The 22,637-nt window shown below is 39.1% G+C and overlaps 1 protein-coding gene and 1 long non-coding RNA gene across 8 annotated transcripts in view; both read left to right on the top strand.

Annotated features, from left to right (window-relative positions):
* The window catches only part of LOC118370855 (ras and EF-hand domain-containing protein-like), a 53,311-nt gene that overhangs the window by 26,711 nt on the left and 3,963 nt on the right, over positions 1 to 22,637 (top strand). For 4 of the 5 annotated variants that reach the window (XM_052461140.1, XM_052461139.1, XM_052461137.1 and 1 more), the window contains 9 exons: positions 10,045 to 10,113; positions 10,971 to 11,049; positions 11,559 to 11,638; positions 13,142 to 13,475; positions 13,595 to 13,729; positions 16,458 to 16,608; positions 16,781 to 16,862; positions 17,277 to 17,391; positions 21,987 to 22,106. In XM_052461140.1, coding sequence (XP_052317100.1) covers positions 10,045 to 10,113; positions 10,971 to 11,049; positions 11,559 to 11,638; positions 13,142 to 13,475; positions 13,595 to 13,729; positions 16,458 to 16,608; positions 16,781 to 16,862; positions 17,277 to 17,391; positions 21,987 to 22,106 — 1,165 coding nt within the window. Of the gene's footprint in view, positions 1 to 10,044; positions 10,114 to 10,970; positions 11,050 to 11,558; positions 11,639 to 13,141; positions 13,476 to 13,594; positions 13,730 to 16,457; positions 16,609 to 16,780; positions 16,863 to 17,276; positions 17,392 to 21,500; positions 22,107 to 22,637 lie in introns of all 5 variants that reach the window. The other variant, XR_008063771.1, reaches the window with a different exon arrangement.
* Positions 155 to 8,589, top strand: LOC127907214 (uncharacterized). 3 transcript variants are annotated; one of them, XR_008063774.1, is made up of 6 exons: positions 155 to 1,026; positions 2,615 to 2,699; positions 3,691 to 4,163; positions 4,944 to 5,059; positions 5,495 to 5,639; positions 7,498 to 8,589. It is a non-coding gene; the product is annotated as an uncharacterized LOC127907214 (long non-coding RNA). The 3 variants fall into 3 exon arrangements; XR_008063772.1 differs by having other exon boundaries at positions 4,944 to 5,146; XR_008063773.1 differs by lacking the exon at positions 2,615 to 2,699 and having other exon boundaries at positions 155 to 1,084; positions 4,944 to 5,146.

The following is a 22,637-nucleotide window of genomic DNA, read 5'->3' as shown; positions in this document are numbered from 1 at the left end:
TCAGTACTTGACTAATGGGACCTTACAGATGTTATATGTATGGGGGACAGAGGAAGGGGTGATATTCAGTACTTGACTAATGGGACCTTACAGATGTTATATGTATGGGGGACTGAGGAAGGGGTGATATTCAGTACTTGACTAATGGGACCTTACAGATGTTATATGTGTGGGGGACAGAGGAAGGGGTACAATTCAAAAATCATGTCAACCCCTATTTTAACTTCCATATCACTTTATTATGTGATTTGTAAAGCAACATGTTTCTTCTGAACTAATTTAGTCCTAAACAAAGGGGTTGAATACTTATGTAACGACTATATTTTTGTTATTTATTTTATTTATTTGTAAATATTTCTAGAATTGTCTTTTCACTTTTACATTATGTATTTTGTGTAGATAAATCGGGAAAAAATTTACAATTACATTTATTTAAATCCCACTTTGTAACGCAACAAAATGTGAAAAAAGTTCAAAGTGGTGTCGACTTTCTATAGGCACTGTAGGTGTTATGAGAGTTTATGTAGTACTGTAGGTGTTATGAGAGTTTATGTAGTACTGTAGGTGTTATGAGAGTTTATGTAGTACTGTATGTGTTATGAGAGTTTATGTAGTACTGTATGTGTTATGAGAGTTTATGTAGTACTGTAGGTGTTATGAGAGTTTATGTAGTACTGTATGTGTTATGAGAGTTTATGTAGTACTGTATGTGTTATGAGAGTTTATGTAGTACTGTATGTGTTATGAGAGTTTATGTAGTACTGTATGTGTTATGAGAGTTTATGTAGTACTGTATGTGTTATGAGAGTTTATGTAGTACTGTATGTGTTATGAGAGTTTATGTAGTACTGTAGGTGTTATGAGAGTTTATGTAGTACTGTATGTGTTATGAGAGTTTATGTAGTACTGTATGTGTTATGAGAGTTTATGTAGTACTGTATGTGTTATGAGAGTTTATGTAGTACTGTAGGTGTTATGAGAGTTTCTGTCGTACTGTAGGTGTTATGAGAGTTTGTAGTACTGCAGGTGTTATGTGAGTTTATGTAGTACTGTATGTGTTATGAGAGTTTCTGTAGTACTGTAGGTGTTATGAGAATTTATGTAGTACTGTAGGTGTTATGAGAGTTTGTAGTACTGTATGTGTTATGAGAGTTTATGTTGTACTGTAGGTGTTATGAGAGTTTATGTAGTACTGTATGTGTTATGAGAGTTTATTTAGTACTGTAGGTGTTATGAGAGTTTATGTAGTACTGTAGGTGTTATGAGAGTTTATGTAGTATGTGTTATGAGAGTTTATGTAGCACTGTAGGTGTTATGAGAGTTTATGTAGTACTGTATGTGTTATGAGAGTTTATGTAGTACTGTAATTGTTATGAGAGTTTGTAGTACTGTATGTGTTATGAGAGTTTATGTAGTACTGTAGGTGTTATGAGAGTTTATGTAGTACTGCATGTGTTATGAGTTTATGTAGTATGTGTTATGAGAGTTTATGTAGTACTGTATGTGTTATGAGAGTTTATGTAGTACTGTAGGTGTTATGAGAGTTTATGTGGTACTGTATGTGTTATGAGAGTTTATGTAGTACTGTAGGTGTTATGAGAGTTTATGTAGTATGAGATTTATGTAGTATGTGTTAGTAGACTTTCTGTAGTACTGTATGTGTTATGAGAGTTTATGTAGTACTGTATGTGTTATGAGAGTTTATGTAGTACTGTATGTGTTATGAGAGTTTATGTAGTACTGTAGGTGTTATGAGAGTTTATGTAGCACTGTAGGTGTTATGAGAGTTTATGTAGTATGTGTTATGAGAGTTTATGTAGTACTGTATGTGTTATGAGAGTTTATGTAGTACTGTAGGTGTTATGAGAGTTTATGTAGTATGAGATATTATGTAGTATGTGTTATAGACTTTCTGTAGTACTGTATGTGTTATGAGAGTTTATGTAGTACTGTATGTGTTATGAGAGTTTATGTAGTACTGTATGTGTTATGAGAGTTTATGTAGTACTGTAGGTGTTATGAGAGTTTATGTAGCACTGTAGGTACTATGAGGTTTATGTGTTAGGTGTTATGAGAGTTTATGTAGTACTGTATGTGTTATGAGAGTTTATGTAGTACTGTATGAGTTATGAGAGTTTATGTAGTATGTGTTATGAGAGTTTATGTAGTACTGTATGAGTTATGAGAGTTTATGTAGTACTGTATGTGTTATGAGAGTTTATGTAGTACTGTATGTGTTATGAGAGTTTATGTAGTACTGTATGTGTTATGAGAGTTTATGTAGTACTGTAGGTGTTAGGAAAGTTTCTGTAGTATGTGTTATGAAAGTTTATGTAGTACTGTAGGTGTTATGAGAGTTTATGTAGTACTGTATGTGTTATGAGAATTTATGTATACTGTAGGTGTTATGAGAGTTTATGTATGTGTTAGTAGAGTTTCTGTAGTACTGTAGGTGTTAGGAGAGTTTCTGAGTTTATGAGAGTTTATGTGTACTGTATGTGTTATGAGAGTTTATGTAGTACTGTAGGTGTTATGAGAGTTTATGTAGTACTGTAGGTGTTATGAGAGTTTATGTAGTACTGTAGGTGTTATGAGAGTTTCTGTCGTACTGTAGGTGTTATGAGAGTTTGTAGTACTGCAGGTGTTATGTGAGTTTATGTAGTACTGTATGTGTTATGAGAGTTTCTGTAGTACTGTAGGTGTTATGAGAATTTATGTAGTACTGTAGGTGTTATGAGAGTTTGTAGTACTGTATGTGTTATGAGAGTTTATGTTGTACTGTAGGTGTTATGAGAGTTTATGTAGTACTGTATGTGTTATGAGAGTTTATTTAGTACTGTAGGTGTTATGAGAGTTTATGTAGTACTGTAGGTGTTATGAGAGTTTATGTAGTATGTGTTATGAGAGTTTATGTAGCACTGTAGGTGTTATGAGAGTTTATGTAGTACTGTATGTGTTATGAGAGTTTATGTAGTACTGTAATTGTTATGAGAGTTTGTAGTACTGTATGTGTTATGAGAGTTTATGTAGTACTGTAGGTGTTATGAGAGTTTATGGAGTACTGCATGTGTTATGAGAGTTTATGTAGTATGTGTTATGAGAGTTTATGTAGTACTGTATGTGTTATGAGAGTTTATGTAGTACTGTAGGTGTTATGAGAGTTTATGTGGTACTGTATGTGTTATGAGAGTTTATGTAGTACTGTAGGTGTTATGAGAGTTTATGTAGTATGAGATATTATGTAGTATGTGTTAGTAGACTTTCTGTAGTACTGTATGTGTTATGAGAGTTTATGTAGTACTGTATGTGTTATGAGAGTTTATGTAGTACTGTATGTGTTATGAGAGTTTATGTAGTACTGTAGGTGTTATGAGAGTTTATGTAGCACTGTAGGTGTTATGAGAGTTTATGTAGTATGTGTTATGAGAGTTTATGTAGTACTGTATGTGTTATGAGAGTTTATGTAGTACTGTAGGTGTTATGAGAGTTTATGTAGTATGAGATATTATGTAGTATGTGTTAGTAGACTTTCTGTAGTACTGTATGTGTTATGAGAGTTTATGTAGTACTGTATGTGTTATGAGAGTTTATGTAGTACTGTATGTGTTATGAGAGTTTATGTAGTACTGTAGGTGTTATGAGAGTTTATGTAGCACTGTAGGTGTTATGAGAGTTTATGTAGTACTGTAGGTGTTATGAGAGTTTATGTAGTACTGTATGTGTTATGAGAGTTTATGTAGTACTGTATGAGTTATGAGAGTTTATGTAGTATGTGTTATGAGAGTTTATGTAGTACTGTATGAGTTATGAGAGTTTATGTAGTACTGTATGTGTTATGAGAGTTTATGTAGTACTGTATGTGTTATGAGAGTTTATGTAGTACTGTATGTGTTATGAGAGTTTATGTAGTACTGTAGGTGTTAGGAAAGTTTCTGTAGTATGTGTTATGAAAGTTTATGTAGTACTGTAGGTGTTATGAGAGTTTATGTAGTACTGTATGTGTTATGAGAATTTATGTAGTACTGTAGGTGTTATGAGAGTTTATGTAGTATGTGTTAGTAGAGTTTCTGTAGTACTGTAGGTGTTAGGAGAGTTTCTGTAGTATGTGTTATGAGAGTTTATGTAGTACTGTATGTGTTATGAGAGTTTATGTAGTACTGTAGGTGTTATGAGAGTTTATGTAGTACTGTAGGTGTTATGAGAGTTTATGTAGTACTGTAGGTGTTATGAGAGTTTCTGTAGTACTGTAGGTGTTATGAGAGTTTATGTAGTATGAGATTTTATGTAGTATGTGTTAGTAGAGTTTCTGTAGTACTGTAGGTGTTACGAGAGTTTATGTAGTACTGTATGTGTTATGATAGTTTATGTAGTACTGTAGGTGTTATGAGAGTTTATGTAGTACTGTAGGTGTTATGAGAGTTTATGTAGTACTGTATGTGTTATGAGAGTTTATGTAGTACTGTATGTGTTATGAGAGTTTATGTAGTATGTGTTATGAGAGTTTATGTAGTACTGTAGGTGTTATGAGAGTTTATGTAGTACTGCATGTGTTATGAGAGTTTATGTAGTACTGTATGTGTTATGATAGTTTATGTAGTACTGTAGGTGTTATGAGAGTTTATGTAGTACTGTAGGTGTTATGAGAGTTTATGTAGTACTGCATGTGTTATGAGAGTTTATGTAGTATGTGTTATGAGATTTTATGTAGTACTGTAGGTGTTATGAGAGTTTATGTAGTACTGCATGTGTTATGAGAGTTTATGTAGTACTGTAGGTGTTATGAGAGTTTATGTAGTACTGTATGTGTTATGAGAGTTTATGTAGTACTGTAGGTGTTATGAGAGTTTATGTAGTACTGCATGTGTTATGAGAGTTTATGTAGTACTGTAGGTGTTATGAGAGTTTATGTAGTATGTGTTATGAGAGTTTCTGTAGTACTGTAGGTGTTATGAGAGTTTATGTAGTACTGTATGTGTTATGAGAGTTTCTGTAGTACTGTATGTGTTATGAGAGTTTATGTAGTACTGTAGGTGTTATGAGAGTTTATGTAGTACTGTATGTGTTATGAGAGTTTATGTAGTACTGTATGTGTTATGAGAGTTTATGTAGTACTGTAGGTGTTATGAGAGTTTATGTAGTACTGTATGTGTTATGAGAGTTTATGTAGTACTGTATGTGTTATGAGAGTTTATGTAGTACTGTATGTGTTATGAGAGTTTATGTAGTACTGTAGGTGTTATGAGAGTTTATGTAGTACTGTATGTGTTATGAGAGTTTATGTAGTACTGTATGTGTTATGAGAGTTTATTTAGTACTGTATGTGTTATGAGAGTTTATGTAGTACTGTAGGTGTTATGAGAGTTTATGTAGTACTGCATGTGTTATGAGAGTTTATGTAGTACTGTAGGTGTTATGAGAGTTTATGTAGCACTGTAGGTGTTATGAGAGTTTATGTAGTACTGTAGGTGTTATGAGAGTTTATGTAGTACTGTAGGTGTTATGAGAGTTTATGTAGTACTGTATGTGTTATGAGAGTTTATTTAGTACTGTATGTGTTATGAGAGTTTATGTAGTACTGTAGGTGTTATGAGAGTTTATGTAGTACTGCATGTGTTATGAGAGTTTATGTAGCACTGTAGGTGTTATGAGAGTTTATGTAGTACTGCATGTGTTATGATAGTTTCTGTAGTACTGTAGGTGTTAGGAGAGTTTCTGTAGTATGTGTTATGAGAGTTTATGTAGTACTGTATGTGTTATGAGAGTTTATGTAGTACTGTAGGTGTTATGAGAGTTTATGTAGTACTGTAGGTGTTATGAGAGTTTATGTAGTACTGTAGGTGTTATGAGAGTTTATGTAGTACTGTAGGTGTTATGAGAGTTTCTGTAGTACTGTAGGTGTTATGAGAGTTTATGTAGTATGAGATTTTATGTAGTATGTGTTAGTAGAGTTTCTGTAGTACTGTAGGTGTTACGAGAGTTTATGTAGTACTGTATGTGTTATGATAGTTTATGTAGTACTGTAGGTGTTATGAGAGTTTATGTAGTACTGTAGGTGTTATGAGAGTTTATGTAGTACTGTATGTGTTATGAGAGTTTATGTAGTACTGTATGTGTTATGAGAGTTTATGTAGTATGTGTTATGAGAGTTTATGTAGTACTGTAGGTGTTATGAGAGTTTATGTAGTACTGCATGTGTTATGAGAGTTTATGTAGTACTGTATGTGTTATGAGAGTTTATGTAGTACTGTAGGTGTTATGAGAGTTTATGTAGCACTGTAGGTGTTATGAGAGTTTATGTAGTACTGTAGGTGTTATGAGAGTTTATGTAGTACTGTATGTGTTATGAGAGTTTATGTAGTACTGTATGAGTTATGAGAGTTTATGTAGTATGTGTTATGAGAGTTTATGTAGTACTGTATGAGTTATGAGAGTTTATGTAGTACTGTATGTGTTATGAGAGTTTATGTAGTACTGTATGTGTTATGAGAGTTTATGTAGTACTGTATGTGTTATGAGAGTTTATGTAGTACTGTAGGTGTTAGGAAAGTTTCTGTAGTATGTGTTATGAAAGTTTATGTAGTACTGTAGGTGTTATGAGAGTTTATGTAGTACTGTATGTGTTATGAGAATTTATGTAGTACTGTAGGTGTTATGAGAGTTTATGTAGTATGTGTTAGTAGAGTTTCTGTAGTACTGTAGGTGTTAGGAGAGTTTCTGTAGTATGTGTTATGAGAGTTTATGTAGTACTGTATGTGTTATGAGAGTTTATGTAGTACTGTAGGTGTTATGAGAGTTTATGTAGTACTGTAGGTGTTATGAGAGTTTATGTAGTACTGTAGGTGTTATGAGAGTTTCTGTAGTACTGTAGGTGTTATGAGAGTTTATGTAGTATGAGATTTTATGTAGTATGTGTTAGTAGAGTTTCTGTAGTACTGTAGGTGTTACGAGAGTTTATGTAGTACTGTATGTGTTATGATAGTTTATGTAGTACTGTAGGTGTTATGAGAGTTTATGTAGTACTGTAGGTGTTATGAGAGTTTATGTAGTACTGTATGTGTTATGAGTTTATGTAGTACTGTATGTGTTATGAGAGTTTATGTAGTATGTGTTATGAGAGTTTATGTAGTACTGTAGGTGTTATGAGAGTTTATGTAGTACTGCATGTGTTATGAGAGTTTATGTAGTACTGTATGTGTTATGATAGTTTATGTAGTACTGTAGGTGTTATGAGAGTTTATGTAGTACTGTAGGTGTTATGAGAGTTTATGTAGTACTGCATGTGTTATGAGAGTTTATGTAGTATGTGTTATGAGATTTTATGTAGTACTGTAGGTGTTATGAGAGTTTATGTAGTACTGCATGTGTTATGAGAGTTTATGTAGTACTGTAGGTGTTATGAGAGTTTATGTAGTACTGTATGTGTTATGAGAGTTTATGTAGTACTGTAGGTGTTATGAGAGTTTATGTAGTACTGCATGTGTTATGAGAGTACTGTAGGTGTTATGAGAGTTTATGTAGTATGTGTTATGAGAGTTTCTGTAGTACTGTAGGTGTTATGAGAGTTTATGTAGTACTGTATGTGTTATGAGAGTTTCTGTAGTACTGTATGTGTTATGAGAGTTTATGTAGTACTGTAGGTGTTATGAGAGTTTATGTAGTACTGTATGTGTTATGAGAGTTTATGTAGTACTGTATGTGTTATGAGAGTTTATGTAGTACTGTAGGTGTTATGAGAGTTTATGTAGTACTGTATGTGTTATGAGAGTTTATGTAGTACTGTATGTGTTATGAGAGTTTATGTAGTACTGTATGTGTTATGAGAGTTTATGTAGTACTGTAGGTGTTATGAGAGTTTATGTAGTACTGTATGTGTTATGAGAGTTTATGTAGTACTGTATGTGTTATGAGAGTTTATTTAGTACTGTATGTGTTATGAGAGTTTATGTAGTACTGTAGGTGTTATGAGAGTTTATGTAGTACTGCATGTGTTATGAGAGTTTATGTAGCACTGTAGGTGTTATGAGAGTTTATGTAGTACTGCATGTGTTATGAGAGTTTATGTAGCACTGTAGGTGTTAGTAGAGTTTCTGTAGTACTGTAGGTGTTAGGAGAGTTTCTGTAGTATGTGTTATGAGAGTTTATGTAGTACTGTATGTGTTATGAGAGTTTATGTAGTACTGTAGGTGTTATGAGAGTTTATGTAGTACTGTAGGTGTTATGAGAGTTTATGTAGTACTGTAGGTGTTATGAGAGTTTATGTAGTACTGTAGGTGTTATGAGAGTTTCTGTAGTACTGTAGGTGTTATGAGAGTTTATGTAGTATGAGATTTTATGTAGTATGTGTTAGTAGAGTTTCTGTAGTACTGTAGGTGTTACGAGAGTTTATGTAGTACTGTATGTGTTATGATAGTTTATGTAGTACTGTAGGTGTTATGAGAGTTTATGTAGTACTGTAGGTGTTATGAGAGTTTATGTAGTACTGTATGTGTTATGAGAGTTTATGTAGTACTGTATGTGTTATGAGAGTTTATGTAGTATGTGTTATGAGAGTTTATGTAGTACTGTAGGTGTTATGAGAGTTTATGTAGTACTGCATGTGTTATGAACATGTAGTACTGTAGTGTTATGATAGTTTATGTAGTACTTTAGGTGTTATGAGGATGTAGTACTGTAGGTGTTATGAGAGTTTATGACTGCATGTGTTATGAGAGTTTATGTAGTATGTGTTATGAGATTTTATGTAGTACTGTAGGTGTTATGAGAGTTTATGTAGTACTGCATGTGTTATGAGAGTTTATGTAGTACTGTAGGTGTTATGAGAGTTTATGTAGTACTGTATGTGTTATGAGAGTTTATGTAGTACTGTAGGTGTTATGAGAGTTTATGTAGTACTGCATGTGTTATGAGAGTTTATGTAGTACTGTAGGAACACTTATGAGTATGTGTTATGAGAGTTTCTGTAGTACTGTAGGTGTTATGAGAGTTTATGTAGTACTGTATGTGTTAAGAGTTTCTGTAGTACTGATGTGTTATGAGAGTTTATGTAGTACTGTGGTGTTATGAGAGTTTATGTAGTACTGTATGTGTTATGAGAGTTTATGTACACTGTATGTGTTATGAGAGTTTATGTAGTACTGTAGGTGTTATGAGAGTTTATGTAGTACTGTATGTGTTATGAGAGTTTATGTAGTACTGTATGTGTTATGAGAGTTTATGTAGTACTGTATGTGTTATGAGAGTTTATGTAGTACTGTAGGTGTTATGAGAGTTTATGTAGTACTGTATGTGTTATGAGAGTTTATGTAGTACTGTATGTGTTATGAGAGTTTATTTAGTACTGTATGTGTTATGAGAGTTTATGTAGTACTGTAGGTGTTATGAGAGTTTATGAACACTGCATGTGTTATGAGAGTTTATGTAGCACTGTAGGTGTTATGAGAGTTTATGTAGTACTGCATGTGTTATGAGAGTTTATGTAGCACTGTAGGTGTTATGAGAGTTTATGTAGTACTGCATGTGTTATGAGAGTTTATGTAGTATGTGTTATGAGAGTTTATGTAATACTGTATGTGTTATGAGAGTTTATGTAGTACTGTAGGTGTTAGGAAAGTTTCTGTAGTATGTGTTAGAAGAGTTTCTGTAGTACTGTAGGTGTTATGAGTGTTTACGTAGTACTGTATGTGTTATGATAGTTTATGTAGTACTGTAGGTGTTATGAGAGTTTATGTAGTACTGCATGTGTTATGAGAGTTTATGTAGCACTGTAGGTGTTATGAGAGTTTCTGTAGTACTGTAGGTGTTAGGAAAGTTTCTGTAGTATGTGTTATGAGAGTTTATGTAGTACTGTATGTGTTATGAGAGTTTCTGTAGTACTGTAGGTGTTAGGAAAGTTTCTGTAGTATGTGTTAGTAGAGTTTCTGTAGTACTGCATGTGTTATGAGAGCTTATGTATGTGCTTTGAGTGTTTATGTAGTGTTATAACAGTGTATGTAATACCAGTTATGAGAGTATATGTGTAAGTTGTGAGTAACTATGTATGTGCAGATATGAGGCGATGATGAGAGAGTTCTCTGATGAGAGGGATAACCTGGAGCGACAGATAGAGATCCTACAGTAAGTCTGACCAATCACAGTGCTTGCCTGACACACAAACAGGAACACTGACCAATCACAGTGCACACGTGACACAAAATCAGGAACACTGGCCAATCACAGTGCTCGCCTGGCACGCAAACAGGAACACTAATAGTGCTCCTCTGACACACAAACAGGAACACTGATAGTGCTCCTCTGACACACAAACAGGAACACTGATAGTGCTCCTCTGACACACAAACAGGAACACTGATAGTGCTCCTCTGACACACAAACAGGAACACTGATAGTGCTCCTCTGACACACAAACAGGAACACTGATAGTGCTCCTCTGACACACAAACAGGAACACTGATAGTGCTCCTCTGACACACAAACAGGAACACTGATAGTGCTCCTCTGACACACAAACAGGAACACTTCAAGACTACGAACCTTATTTTCAAAAAGTATTGAAAAGTTTCTGTTTTTATTAGCCAACCTGTCAATGGTACTTTTGATCACCCCCTTCCCATTCTAATCCTCTTCCATCCCTCCTCTTTCTCCTGTTTATCCCTATCCTCTTTCTCCTCTGTTTCTCTCCCCTGTTTCCCTCCCTCCTCTCTCTCTCCCCCTCCCTCTCCCTCCTCTCTCTCTCTTCTTCCTCTCTCCTTTGTTTCTCTCCCTCTACTCTCTCTCTGCTCTTTCTCTCCCTCCTCTCTCCTATTTCTCTCCCTCCTCTCTCTCCTCTGTTTCTCTCCCTCTACTCTCTCTCTGCTTCTCTCCCTCCTCTCTCTCTCTCCTCTTTCTCTCCCTCCTCTTTCTCTCCCTCCACTCTCTCTCTCCTCTTTCTCTTCCTCCTCTCTCACTCTCCCTCTTTTTCTCCCCCTCTATAGGGCAGCCAACAGGAAGCTTAATGACAGTAATGATGGGCTGCTCAGGTCCCTTGAGAACAGCCTCAGCAAAAGCAACAAGGTGAGATTATACACCTGCATCACCACAGTAACAACACCAGCACGCTCTCTCTCCCTCGCGCTCTCCCTGCCTCTCATCTTTATCCCTCTCTTTCAATCTGCCCCCCCATCATCTCACACCCCTTCTGTCCTCCTCTACCCATCATCTCTCTGATCTGAACGTCGGGTTGAATCTCTCAATGCTCGTCCTGGGGGCTTGTCTGTTGGATGAATCATCTGAACCCTGTATGAGAGGCAACTATATCAACATTATATTTCAGTCTTGACGCCTGACTCACTTCCCTCATAACCTCAGAACTCAGCTTCACACACTCTCATCTAACGGTCATTCCTGCACTAACACAGAGGGTTCAGTGCACACACACACACACATATACACACACACGCACACACACACACACATGCACACACACACACACACACACACACACACACACACACACACACACACACACACACACACACACACACAGTGAACCAGACAGTTGTGACAATGATGTTGTGTTTCAGCGTGATAGCAGTGCTTCCCCAGCCAGCATCATTAGCAGGAGGAGCAGGAGCAACTGTTACTCATCCCCATACTTGGACAGGTAAGACAGGACCTGCAACAACCTGGCGTGTTTGTGCAGGTACACACTGCACATCCACATTCCCTAAGTTCTAGACCTCAGCTGAATCTGGTTATGAACGGTCTGGCTGTTGAACAAGTTGAGGAGACTAAATTACTTGGCGTTACCTTGTATTGTAAACTGTCATTGTCAAAACAAATAGATTCAATGGTTGTAAAGATGGGGAGGTCTGTCCTTAATAAAGAGATGCTCTGCTTTGTTGACACCACACTCCACAAAGCAAGTCCTGCAGGCTCTAGTTTAGTCTAATCTTGATTATTGTCCAGTCGTGTGGTCGAGTGCTGCAAGGAAAGACCTAGTTAAGCTGCATCTGGCCCAGAACAGAGCAGCATGTCTTGTTCTTCATTGTAGTCAGAGGGCTGATATAAATACTATGCAGTCAGTCTCTCTTGGTTAAGAGTTGAGGAGAGACTGTCTGCATCACTTGTTCTTTTTATAAGAAACATTAATGTGTTGAAAATCCCAAATTCTTTGCATAGTCAACATACACACAGCTCTGACACACATACTTATCCCACCATGGGTCTTTTCACAGTCCCCAAATCCAGAACAAATTCAAGAAAACGTACAGTATTATATAAAGCCCTTATTGCATGGAACTTCCTTCCATCTCATATTGCTCAAATAAACAGCAAACCTGGTTTCATAAAACAGATAAAGCAACACCTCACGGCACAACACCTCTCCCCTATTTGACCTAGATAGTTTGTGTGTATGCATTGATATGTAGGCTACGTTGATATGTAGGCTACGTTGATATGTAGGCTACGTTGATATGTAGGCTACGTTGATATGTAGGCTACGTTGATATGTAGGCTACGTTGATATGTAGGCTACGTTGATATGTAGGCTACGTTGATATGTAGGCTACGTTGATATGTGGTTCTGTCCTTGAGCTGTTCTTGTCTACTGATGTTATGTATTATGTCATTCTGTATCATGTTTTGTGTTGGACCCCAGGAAGAGAAGCTGCTGCTTTTGCAACAGCTAATGGGGATCCTAATAAAATACCAAATACACATGTGTGTATGCTCAAACTCAAGTATATTCCAAAATATTCTCAGGTGGAAAATTTGCACTGAACTGTTTGCATTGTAGAGTGTGCTCATAACCGTCCATGGAGGACAGACCTGCGCAGTCAATGTTCGGGCTCCCGAGTGGCGCAGAGGTCTGAGTCATTGCATCTTAGTGCTAGAGGTGTCACTACAGACCCTGGTTCGATTCCAGGCTGTATCACAACCGGCCGTGATTGGGAGTCCCATAGGGCGGCGCACAATTGGCCCAGCGTCGTCCGGGTTAGGGTTTGGTCGGGGTTGGCCGTCATTTGTTCTTAACTGACTTGCCTAGTTAAATAAAATTAAATAAAAACTGTTATAGCATGGTTGTTGGAGCAAGCTTAGCAGTAGAAAGGAAAGGTTTAAGTTTCTAGCAGACTGTGTGGATGTTGTGTCCGTCCTGCCCCAGGTTCTACCAGGCGGGTGTGGAGGATGTTGATGAGGACGAGGACCCACTGGGAGGCCTGTTTGGGGGTGGTGGTAAGGGCTCCCTGGGGTGTCGGAGGCCTGGTCTGGACACCATAGCTCTGGCTCTGTGCGACCCAGGCATGCAGCGCAGACATAGCTACGAGGTGGACAGCCTGCCCGAGAGCTGCCTAGACAGCGGCATGTCCACGCTGCGCGGCTCCAACTACGGATATGACTCTGAGCAGGAGGTCAAAGGGCACGAGGATGAGGAGGAGGAGGGACAGAGGGTGGCCAGGATCACAGATGGCCTGGCGGAAGACAACTTTGACAACGACGTAAGCCATACACACACACAGACATTATACACAGTTCATCTACTTATACTAAGCACACATATTGTGAGTGATAACTGTCATTGTGTACTGACATTAATGCTCTAGTGTTGATGTGTCAGATTGCAGAGGTGCAGAACAAGATGGTGTTCGGATCAGACAATGGTTCTGTCCTGGACTGGAAACCCTTGGAACCAGTCAGCCGGAACAGCTCGGGAGCGTCCACACGCAAAGCCCTGTCCGCCATCACCAATGAGGTACAGGACAGAGGGAAGGCATGTGGGGAGAGAGGGAGGAGAGGAGAGTAGAGGAAAGACAAGGAGAGGAGAAAAGGGGGTAAAGGAGAGGAGAGGAGAGGAGAAAAGGAGAGGAGAAAAGGGGGGAGAGGAGAAGAGAGGAAAGAAAAGGAGAGGAGAAAAGGAGATGAGAAAAGGGGGAGAGGAGAAGAGAGGAAAGGAGAGGAGAGGAGAAAAGGAGAGGAGAAAAGGGGGGAGAGGAGAAGAGAGGAAAGAAAAGGAGAGGAGAAAAGGGGGTAAAGGAGAGGAAAGAAAAGGAGAGGAGAAAAGGGGGTAAAGGAGAGGAGAGGAGAAAAGGAGATGAGAAAAGGGGGTAAAGGAGAGGAGAAAAGGGGGTAAAGGAGAGGAGAGGAAAGAAAAGGAGAGGAGAAAAGGGGGTAAAGGAGATGAGAAAAGGGGGGAGAGGAGAAGAGAGGAAAGGAGAGGAGATGAGAAAAGGAGATGAGAAAAGGGGGAGAGGAGAAGAGAGGAAAGGAGAGGAGAGGAGAAAAGGGGGGAGAGGAGAAAAGGGGGAGAGGAGAAGAGAGGAAAGAAAAGGAGATGAGAAAAGGGGGAGAGGAGAAGAGAGGAAAGGAGAGGAGAGGAGAAAAGGAGATGAGAAAAGGGGGAGAGGAGAAGAGAGGAAAGAAAAGAAAAAAAGGGGGAGAGGAGAAAAGGAAAGGAGAGGAGAAGAGAAAAGGAGAGGAGATGAGAAAAGGGGGAGAGGAGAAAAGGGGGAGAGGAGAAGAGAGGAAAGGAGAGGAGAGGAGAAAAGGGGGGAGAGGAGAAAAGGGGGAGAGGAGAAGAGAGGAAAGAAAAGGAGATGAGAAAAGGGGAGAGGAGAAGAGAGGAAAGGAGAGGAGAGGAGAAAAGGGGGGAGAGGAGAAAAGGGGGAGAGGAGAAGAGAGGAAAGAAAAGGAGATGAGAAAAGGGGGAGAGGAGAAGAGAGGAAAGGAGAGGAGAGGAGAGAAGGAGATGAGAAAAGGGGGGAGAGGAGAAGATAGGAAAGAAAAGGAGATGAGAAAAGGGGGAGAGGAGAAGAGAGGAAAGGAGAGGAGATGAGAAAAGGAGATGAGAAAAGGGGGAGAGGAGAAGAGAGGAAAGGAGAGGAGAGGAGAAAAGGGGGAGAGGAGAAAAGGGGGAGAGGAGAAGAGAGGAAAGAAAAGGAGATGAGAAAAGGGGGAGAGGAGAAGAGAGGAAAGGAGAGGAGAGGAGAAAAAGAGAGGAGAAAAGGGGGGAGAGGAGAAGCGAGGAAAGGAGAGAAGAGGAGAAAAGGGGGGAGAGGAGAAGCGAGGAAAGAAAAGGAGAGGAGAGGAGAAAAGGGGGGGAAGGAGAAGAGAGGAGAGGAAAGGGAAGGAAAGGAGAGCTCAAACTTTTGGTACCTTTGATGACACCAAAACAGACCCTTTATGGTAGAAAATACTAGTACGGAGATTAACAGTGAGACATGGTAGAAAACACTAGTATGGAGATTAACAGTGAGACATGGTAGAAAACACTAGTATGGAGATTAACAGTGAGACACGGTAGAAAACACTAGTATGGGGATTAACAGTGAGACATGGTAGAAAACACTAGTATGGAGATTAACAGTGAGACATGGTAGAAAACACTAGTATGGAGATTAACAGTGAGACATGGTAGAAAACACTAGTATGGAGATTAACAGTGAGACATGGTAGAAAACACTAGTATGGAGATTAACAGTGAGACATGGTAGAAAACACTAGTATGGAGATTAACAGTGAGACATGGTAGAAAACACTAGTATGGAGATTAACAGTGAGACTTGGTAGAAAACACTAGTATGGAGATTAACAGTGAGACTTGGTAGAAAACACTAGTATGGAGATTAACAGTGAGACATGGTAGAAAACACTAGTATGGAGATTAACAGTGAGACATGGTAGAAAACACTAGTATGGAGATTAACAGTGAGACATGGTAGAAAACACTAGTATGGAGATTAACAGTGAGACTTGGTAGAAAACACTAGTATGGAGATTAACAGTGAGACATGGTAGAAAACACTAGTATGGAGATTAACAGTGAGACTTGGTAGAAAACACTAGTATGGAGATTATCAGTGAGACTTGGTAGAAAACACTAGTATGGAGATTAACAGTGAGACTTGGTAGAAAACACTAGTATGGAGATTAACAGTGAGACTTGGTAGAAAACACTAGTATGGAGATTATCAGTGAGACTTGGTAGAAAACACTAGTATGGAGATTAACAGTGAGACATGGTAGAAAACACTAGTATGGAGATTAACAGTGAGACTTGGTAGAAAACACTAGTATGGAGATTAACAGTGAGACATGGTAGAAAACACTAGTATGGAGATTAACAGTGAGACATGGTAGAAAACACTAGTATGGAGATTAACAGTGAGACTTGGTAGAAAACACTAGTATGGAGATTAACAGTGAGACTTGGTAGAAAACACTTGAGTGTAAATGTTTGACTTAGTTCAGGAAAAACTGCTGACTATGTTGACTATGCATGACTGAGTCAAGGTGTGCCTTAATTCTCTCTCTCTCTCTCTGTGTGTGTGTGTGTGTGTGTGTGTGTGTGTGTGTGTGTGTGTGTGTGTGTGTGTGTGTGTGTGTGTGTGTGTGTGTGTGTGTGTGTGTGTGTGTGTGTGTGTGTGTGTGTGTGTGTGTGTGTGTGTGTGTGTGTGTGTGTGTGTGTGTGTGTGTGCGTACAGGCAAAGGAGAAGGAGTCAGCTGACCTGGGATATATAACATCAGAGAAGGCCTATCGGGTGGTGTTGGCAGGTGACGCGGCGGTGGGCAAGTCCAGCTTCCTGCTCCGCCTCTGCAAGAACGAGTTTCGAGGAAACACCAGCGCCACCCTGGGTGGGTGTGTTAGCTCTCGCCTGCGTACATAGTCAACACTGACCCGGCTGTATTCCACAGTGGTGGGGTTGTATTCATGGCTAGCTGCCTTGGTCAGCTATAGGAGGTATGTTTAGCAGTGGGGTGGTCTTTGGAATAGTGTGTTTGAACACTCTCTTGTGTTTGTCCTCAGGGGTGGACTTTCAGATGAAGAGTCTGGTAGTGGATGGAGAGCCTACCCTACTACAGCTATGGGACACAGCAGGCCAGGAGAGGTGTGTGTGTGTGTGTTAAAAAAATAACACAGCGTGTTAAATCAACACTGTGGAGTCTGTGGACCCATAAACACACTGCAATAGTGTTAAATTAGCACACTGCTTAGTGTCAATTCTAAATTCTAATATAAATTGTAGTTACCAACCATAACTGTATTTGTTAGAGACATGGTTGTTGCATCCGTCCATTTTTGGTCCTATGGACTTCATCAAGTGTGATCCTAAGGGTCTACAGACACACTTTCAGTGTTGATATTTAACACTGGACAATTTGCTGTGTACCTCCTATCTGCATCTTTGTTTTGAATATATTGCAATAATGTTTTTCCAGTATGGCTAATCCCCACAATTACTCTATTTCAGCCTATGTTCGGAGTGGTCCTGTGTTGACCTTTAACCCTGTGTGTGTCCCAGGTTCCGCAGCATTGCTAAGTCCTACTTCAGACGAGCCGATGGCGTCCTCCTGCTGTATGATGTCACCTGTGAAAAGAGCTTCCTCAACGTCCGAGAGTGGGTGGACATGATCGAGGTAGTAATATTTGATTTATATATATATATATATATATACAGTGCCTTGCGAAAGTATTCGGCCCCCTTGAACTTTGCGAACTTTTGCCACATTTCAGGCTTCAAACATAAAGATATAAAACTGTATTTTTTTGTGAAGAATCAACAACAAGTGGGACACAATCATGAAGTGGAACAACATTTATTGGATATTTCAAACTTTTTTAACAAATCAAAAACTGAAAAATTGGGCGTGCAAAATTATTAAGTTAATACTTTGTAGTGCCACCTTTTGCTGCGTTTACAGCTGTAAGTCGCTTGGGGTATTTCTCTATCAGTTTTGCACATCGAGAGACTGACATTTTTTCCCATTCCTCCTTGCAAAACAGCTTGAGCTCAGTGAGGTTGGATGGAGAGCATTTGTGAACAGCAGTTTTCAGTTCTTTCCACAGATTCTCGATTGGATTCAGGTCTGGACTTTGACTTGGCCATTCTAACACATGTCTAACACATATGTTTATTTTTGAACCATTCCATTGTAGATTTTGCTTTATGTTTTGGATCATTGTCTTGTTGGAAGACAAATCTCCGTCCCAGTCTCAGGTCTTTTGCAGACTCCATCAGGTTTTCTTCCAGAATGGTCCTGTATTTGGCTCCATCCATCTTCCCATCAATTTTAACCATCTTCCCTGTCCCTGCTGAAGAAAAGCAGACCCAAAAACCATGATGCTGCCACCACCATGTTTGACAGTGGGGATGGTGTGTTCAGGGTGATGAGCTGTGTTGCTTTTACGCCAAACATAACGTTTTGCATTGTTGCCAAAAAGTTCAATTTTGGTTTCATCTGACCAGAGCACCTTCTTCCACATGTTTGGTGTGTCTCCCAGGTGGCTTGTGGCAAACTTTAAACAACACTTTTTATGGATATCTTTAAGAAATTGCTTTCTTCTTGCCACTCTTCCAAAAAGGTCCGATTTGTGCAAGATATGACTGATTGTTGTCCTATGGACAGAGTCTCCCACCTCAAATGTAGATCTCTGCAGTTCATCCAGAGTGATCATGGGCCTCTTGGCTGCATCTCTGATCAGTATTCTCCTTGTATGAGCTGAAAGTTTAGAGGGACGGCCAGGTCTTGGTAGATTTGCAGTGGTCTGATACTCCTTCCATTTCAATATTATCGCTTGCACAGTGCTCCTTGGGATGTTTAAAGCTTGGGAAATCTTTTTTGTATCCAAATCCGGCTTTAAACTTCTTCACAACAGTATCTCGGACCTGCCTGGTGTGTTCCTTGTTCTTCATGATGCTCTCTGCGCTTTTAACGGACCTCTGAGACTATCACAGTGCAGGTGCATTTATACGGAGACTTGATTACACACAGGTGGATTGTATTTATCATCATTAGTCATTTAGGTCAACATTGGATCATTCAGAGATCCTCACTGAACTTCTGGAGAGAGTTTGCTGCACTGAAAGTAAAGGGGCTGAATAATTTTGCACGCCCAATTTTTCAGTTTTTGATTTGTTAAAAAAGTTTGAAATATCCAATAAATGTTGTTCCACTTCATGATTGTGTCCCACTTGTTGTTGATTCTTCACAAAAAAATACAGTTTTATATCTTTTTGTTTGAAGCCTGAAATGTGGCAACGGGTCGCAAAGTTCAAGGGGGCCGAATACTTTCACAAGGCACTGTATAACTGATTGCATTTATATAACAACTGATTGGATGTATATAATAACTGATTGGATTTATATAGTAACTGATTGGATGTATATAATATCTGATTGGATTTATATAGTAACTGATTGGATGTATATAATATCTGATTGGATTTATATAGTAACTGATTGGATGTATATAATATCTGATTGCATTTATATAGTAACTGATTGGATGTATATAATATCTGATTGCATTTATATAGTAACTGATTGGATGTATATAATATCTGATTGCATTTATATAATAACTGATTGGATGTATATAATAACTGATTGCATTTATATAACAACTGATTGGATGTATATGATAACTGATTGGATTTATATAATAACTTAATGGATTTATATGACGCTTTCCCAGGTGCTCAAAGCTCTTCACATAGTAAGGTTAAAACTCACGCCATCCACCACCAATGTGTAGCACCAGTTGGGTGACGCCACGGCAGCCATCTTATAGTGTATACTTCAGTATCTTCCATAACACTAGATAACACAAAACATTCAATACATTTAATGTGGTGACTTTGGAATGGTTGGGCGTTTGATGTATAAGAATTTGAGGTTGTGTCATCACAACAATATGCAATAGATGAAGCATGCTGAAGTCCCTATGCACAAGTTGTCGAGCGTCATTTGATGTGTTCTCACTCTGTTTTTCACTCTATTTTATGTGCAGTCTACATGTAAGTGCTTTGTGTTGCATGTGTGTGTTTGATTCTTGTTGACTTTCACTTTGCTAAAATAGATGTACGGTACTGCATGTGAATTTGTGTTGCATTGCTTGAGTGACTGAGTAGTGTGCATTTAAATACACATACAGTACCAGTAAAACGTTTGGACACACCTACAGTACTCATTCAAGTGTTTTTCTTTATTTGTACTATTTTCTACATTGTAGAATAATAGTAAAGACATCAAAACTATGAAATAACACACATCATGTAGTAACCAAAAAAATATATATTTTATATTTGAGATTCTTCAAATAGCTTCACTTTGCCTTGATGATAGCTTTACACACTCTTGGAATTCTTTCAACCAGCTACACCTGGAATGCTTTTCCAACAGTCTTGAAGGAGTTCCCACATATGCTGAGCACATGTTGGCTGCTTTGCCTTCTCTCTGTGGTCCAACTCATCCCAAACTATCTCAATTGGGTTGAGGTCGGGGGATTGTGGAGGAAAGGGCATCTGATGCAGCACTCCATCACTCTCCTTATGGGTCAAATAGCCCTTACACAGTCTGGAGGTGTGCTGGGTCATTACCCTGTCTGGGAACGGGGTTCCGCTAGCAGAACCCCTCGCCAACAGTCAGTGAAATTGCAGGGCACCAAATTCAAACAACAGAAATCTCATAATTCAAATTTCCCAAACATACAATTATTAGACACCGTTTTTCTTTGCAAAGATAAACTTCGTTAATCATATATAAAATATATTTTGATTTGTGTAACACTTTTTTTGTTACTACATGATTCCATATGTGTTATTTCATAGTTTTGATGTCTTCACTATTCTGCAATGTAGAAAATAGTAAAAATCAAGAAAACCCCTGTCATGTTAGTTGAATGGAGGAGAATACATCTTCTTATTTAATGAAACGAAGAAACTTAACAAACTTACAAGACAACAAAACTCTATATAGAAACAAGTGCAGACACAGGCAACTAACCATAGACAATAACCCACAAAATACCCAAGGAATATGGCTGCTTAAATATGGTTCCCAATCAGAGACAACGATAAACAGCTGCCTCTAATTGAGAACCAATCTAGGCAACCATAGACATACATAACACCTAGACTAGTAAACACCCATAGACTTACAAAACCCCTAGACAGGCTCAAAAACACATACATCACCCATGTCACACCCTGACCTAACCAAAATAATAAAGAAAACAAAAAATACTAAGGTCAGGGCGTGACAACCCCTTGAATGAGTAAGTGTGTCCAAACTTTTGACTGATACTGTACGTACACACGTGTGTTTGATTGATTGTTCATGGTGTCAAGACATTTTGAAATGTCTGTTTTGAAATGCTTGAGTCACATCCTTTCATTGTTGTAGCTCTTGAATCATTTGACTGTATTTCAGTTGATAACGCTACGTGTGTAGTTGCTGTGTTGCATGTTTAATGCATCTAAAATTGCACACTATTCCCCCATATTGTGCACTATACACTGAGTGTACAAAACATTAAGAACACCTGCTCTTTCCATGAAATCCTCTTCAATCAGTGTGTAGATGAATGGGAGGAGACAAGCTTTGAGATATGGGTTGTGTATGTGTCCGTTAAGAGGGTGAATTGGTAAGACAAAATATGTAAGTGCAGGGTATGGCAGTAGGTGCCAGGCGCTCTGTTTTTGTGTCAATAACTGCAATGCTGCTGGATTTTTCACTCTCAACAGTTTCCCGTGTGTATCAAGAATGGTCCACCACCCAAAGGACATCCAGCCAACTTGACAACTGTGGGAAGCATTGGAGTCAACATAGACCAGCATCGCTATGGAAACGCTTTCGACACCTTGAAGACGGCATGCCCCGACAAATTGAAGCTGTTCTGAGGGCAGAAGGGGGAGGGAGGGGGGGTGCAACACAATATTAGGAAGGTGTTTCTAATGTGAGGTATATTCTCACTGTATGTAGCCATGCGAGCCACACTGATCTCACAAGTTTACATAATTATGCATTTTTCCAGCTTCACGAGCCAGATTGATCTTACATGAATATGCGCTACTTGGAAAAACACGTATGGGCCCTAGTAAAAAATAGTACACTATAAATAAATACTGATAAAGAAAAAAATACCTTGATCAAAACAAAGTAGTGCACTATAAAGGGAATGGTGTGCCATTTGGGACTGTTGTTGTAACCTGATGTCCATATCTGTTCAGGACGTGTCCCAGGACGACATCCCCATCATGTTGGTGGGGAATAAGAGTGACCTGAGAGAGCAGGCTCTGCAGGACGGGATCACCTGTGTCTCCACCAGCTACGGAGAGAAACTGGCCATGGTGAGACCGCTCAACCTCAACATCTTAGCACTTTTACTTAACATAAGGGCCAAGTTATTTTCCTTGTGTCAAGGAAACTCCAAATCCTAGTTACATTTTGGTCATTTGGAAGATAATTTTCTCCAGAGCGACTTATAGATGCTTCTACTTGTACCCTAGAACTGTGTTTCCCCACTCCAGTCCTCAAGTACCCCCAACGGTACCCCCAACAGTACCCCCAACGGTATCCCCAACGGTACCCCCAACAGTACCCCCAACGGCACCCCCAACAGTACCCCCAACAGCACCCCCAACGGTAAACAGTACCCCCAACGGTACCCCCAACGGTATCCCCAATGGTACGCCCAACAGTACCCCCAACGGCACCCCAACGGTACCCCCAACAGTACCCCCAACGGTACCCCCCAACAGTACCCCCAACGGTACCCCCAACCGTACCCCCAACAGTACCCCCAACAGTACCCCCAACGGCACCCCCAACGGTACCCCCACAACAGTACCCCCAACAGTATCCCCAAATGTACCCCCAAC

The sequence above is a fragment of the Oncorhynchus keta genome, chromosome 14, assembly GCF_023373465.1.
Source record: "Oncorhynchus keta strain PuntledgeMale-10-30-2019 chromosome 14, Oket_V2, whole genome shotgun sequence".
In the NCBI taxonomy this organism is placed as follows: Eukaryota; Metazoa; Chordata; class Actinopteri; order Salmoniformes; family Salmonidae; genus Oncorhynchus; species Oncorhynchus keta.
The sequence above is the reverse complement of the archived record's forward strand: the minus strand, read 5'-3'. Positions and strand labels throughout refer to the sequence as shown.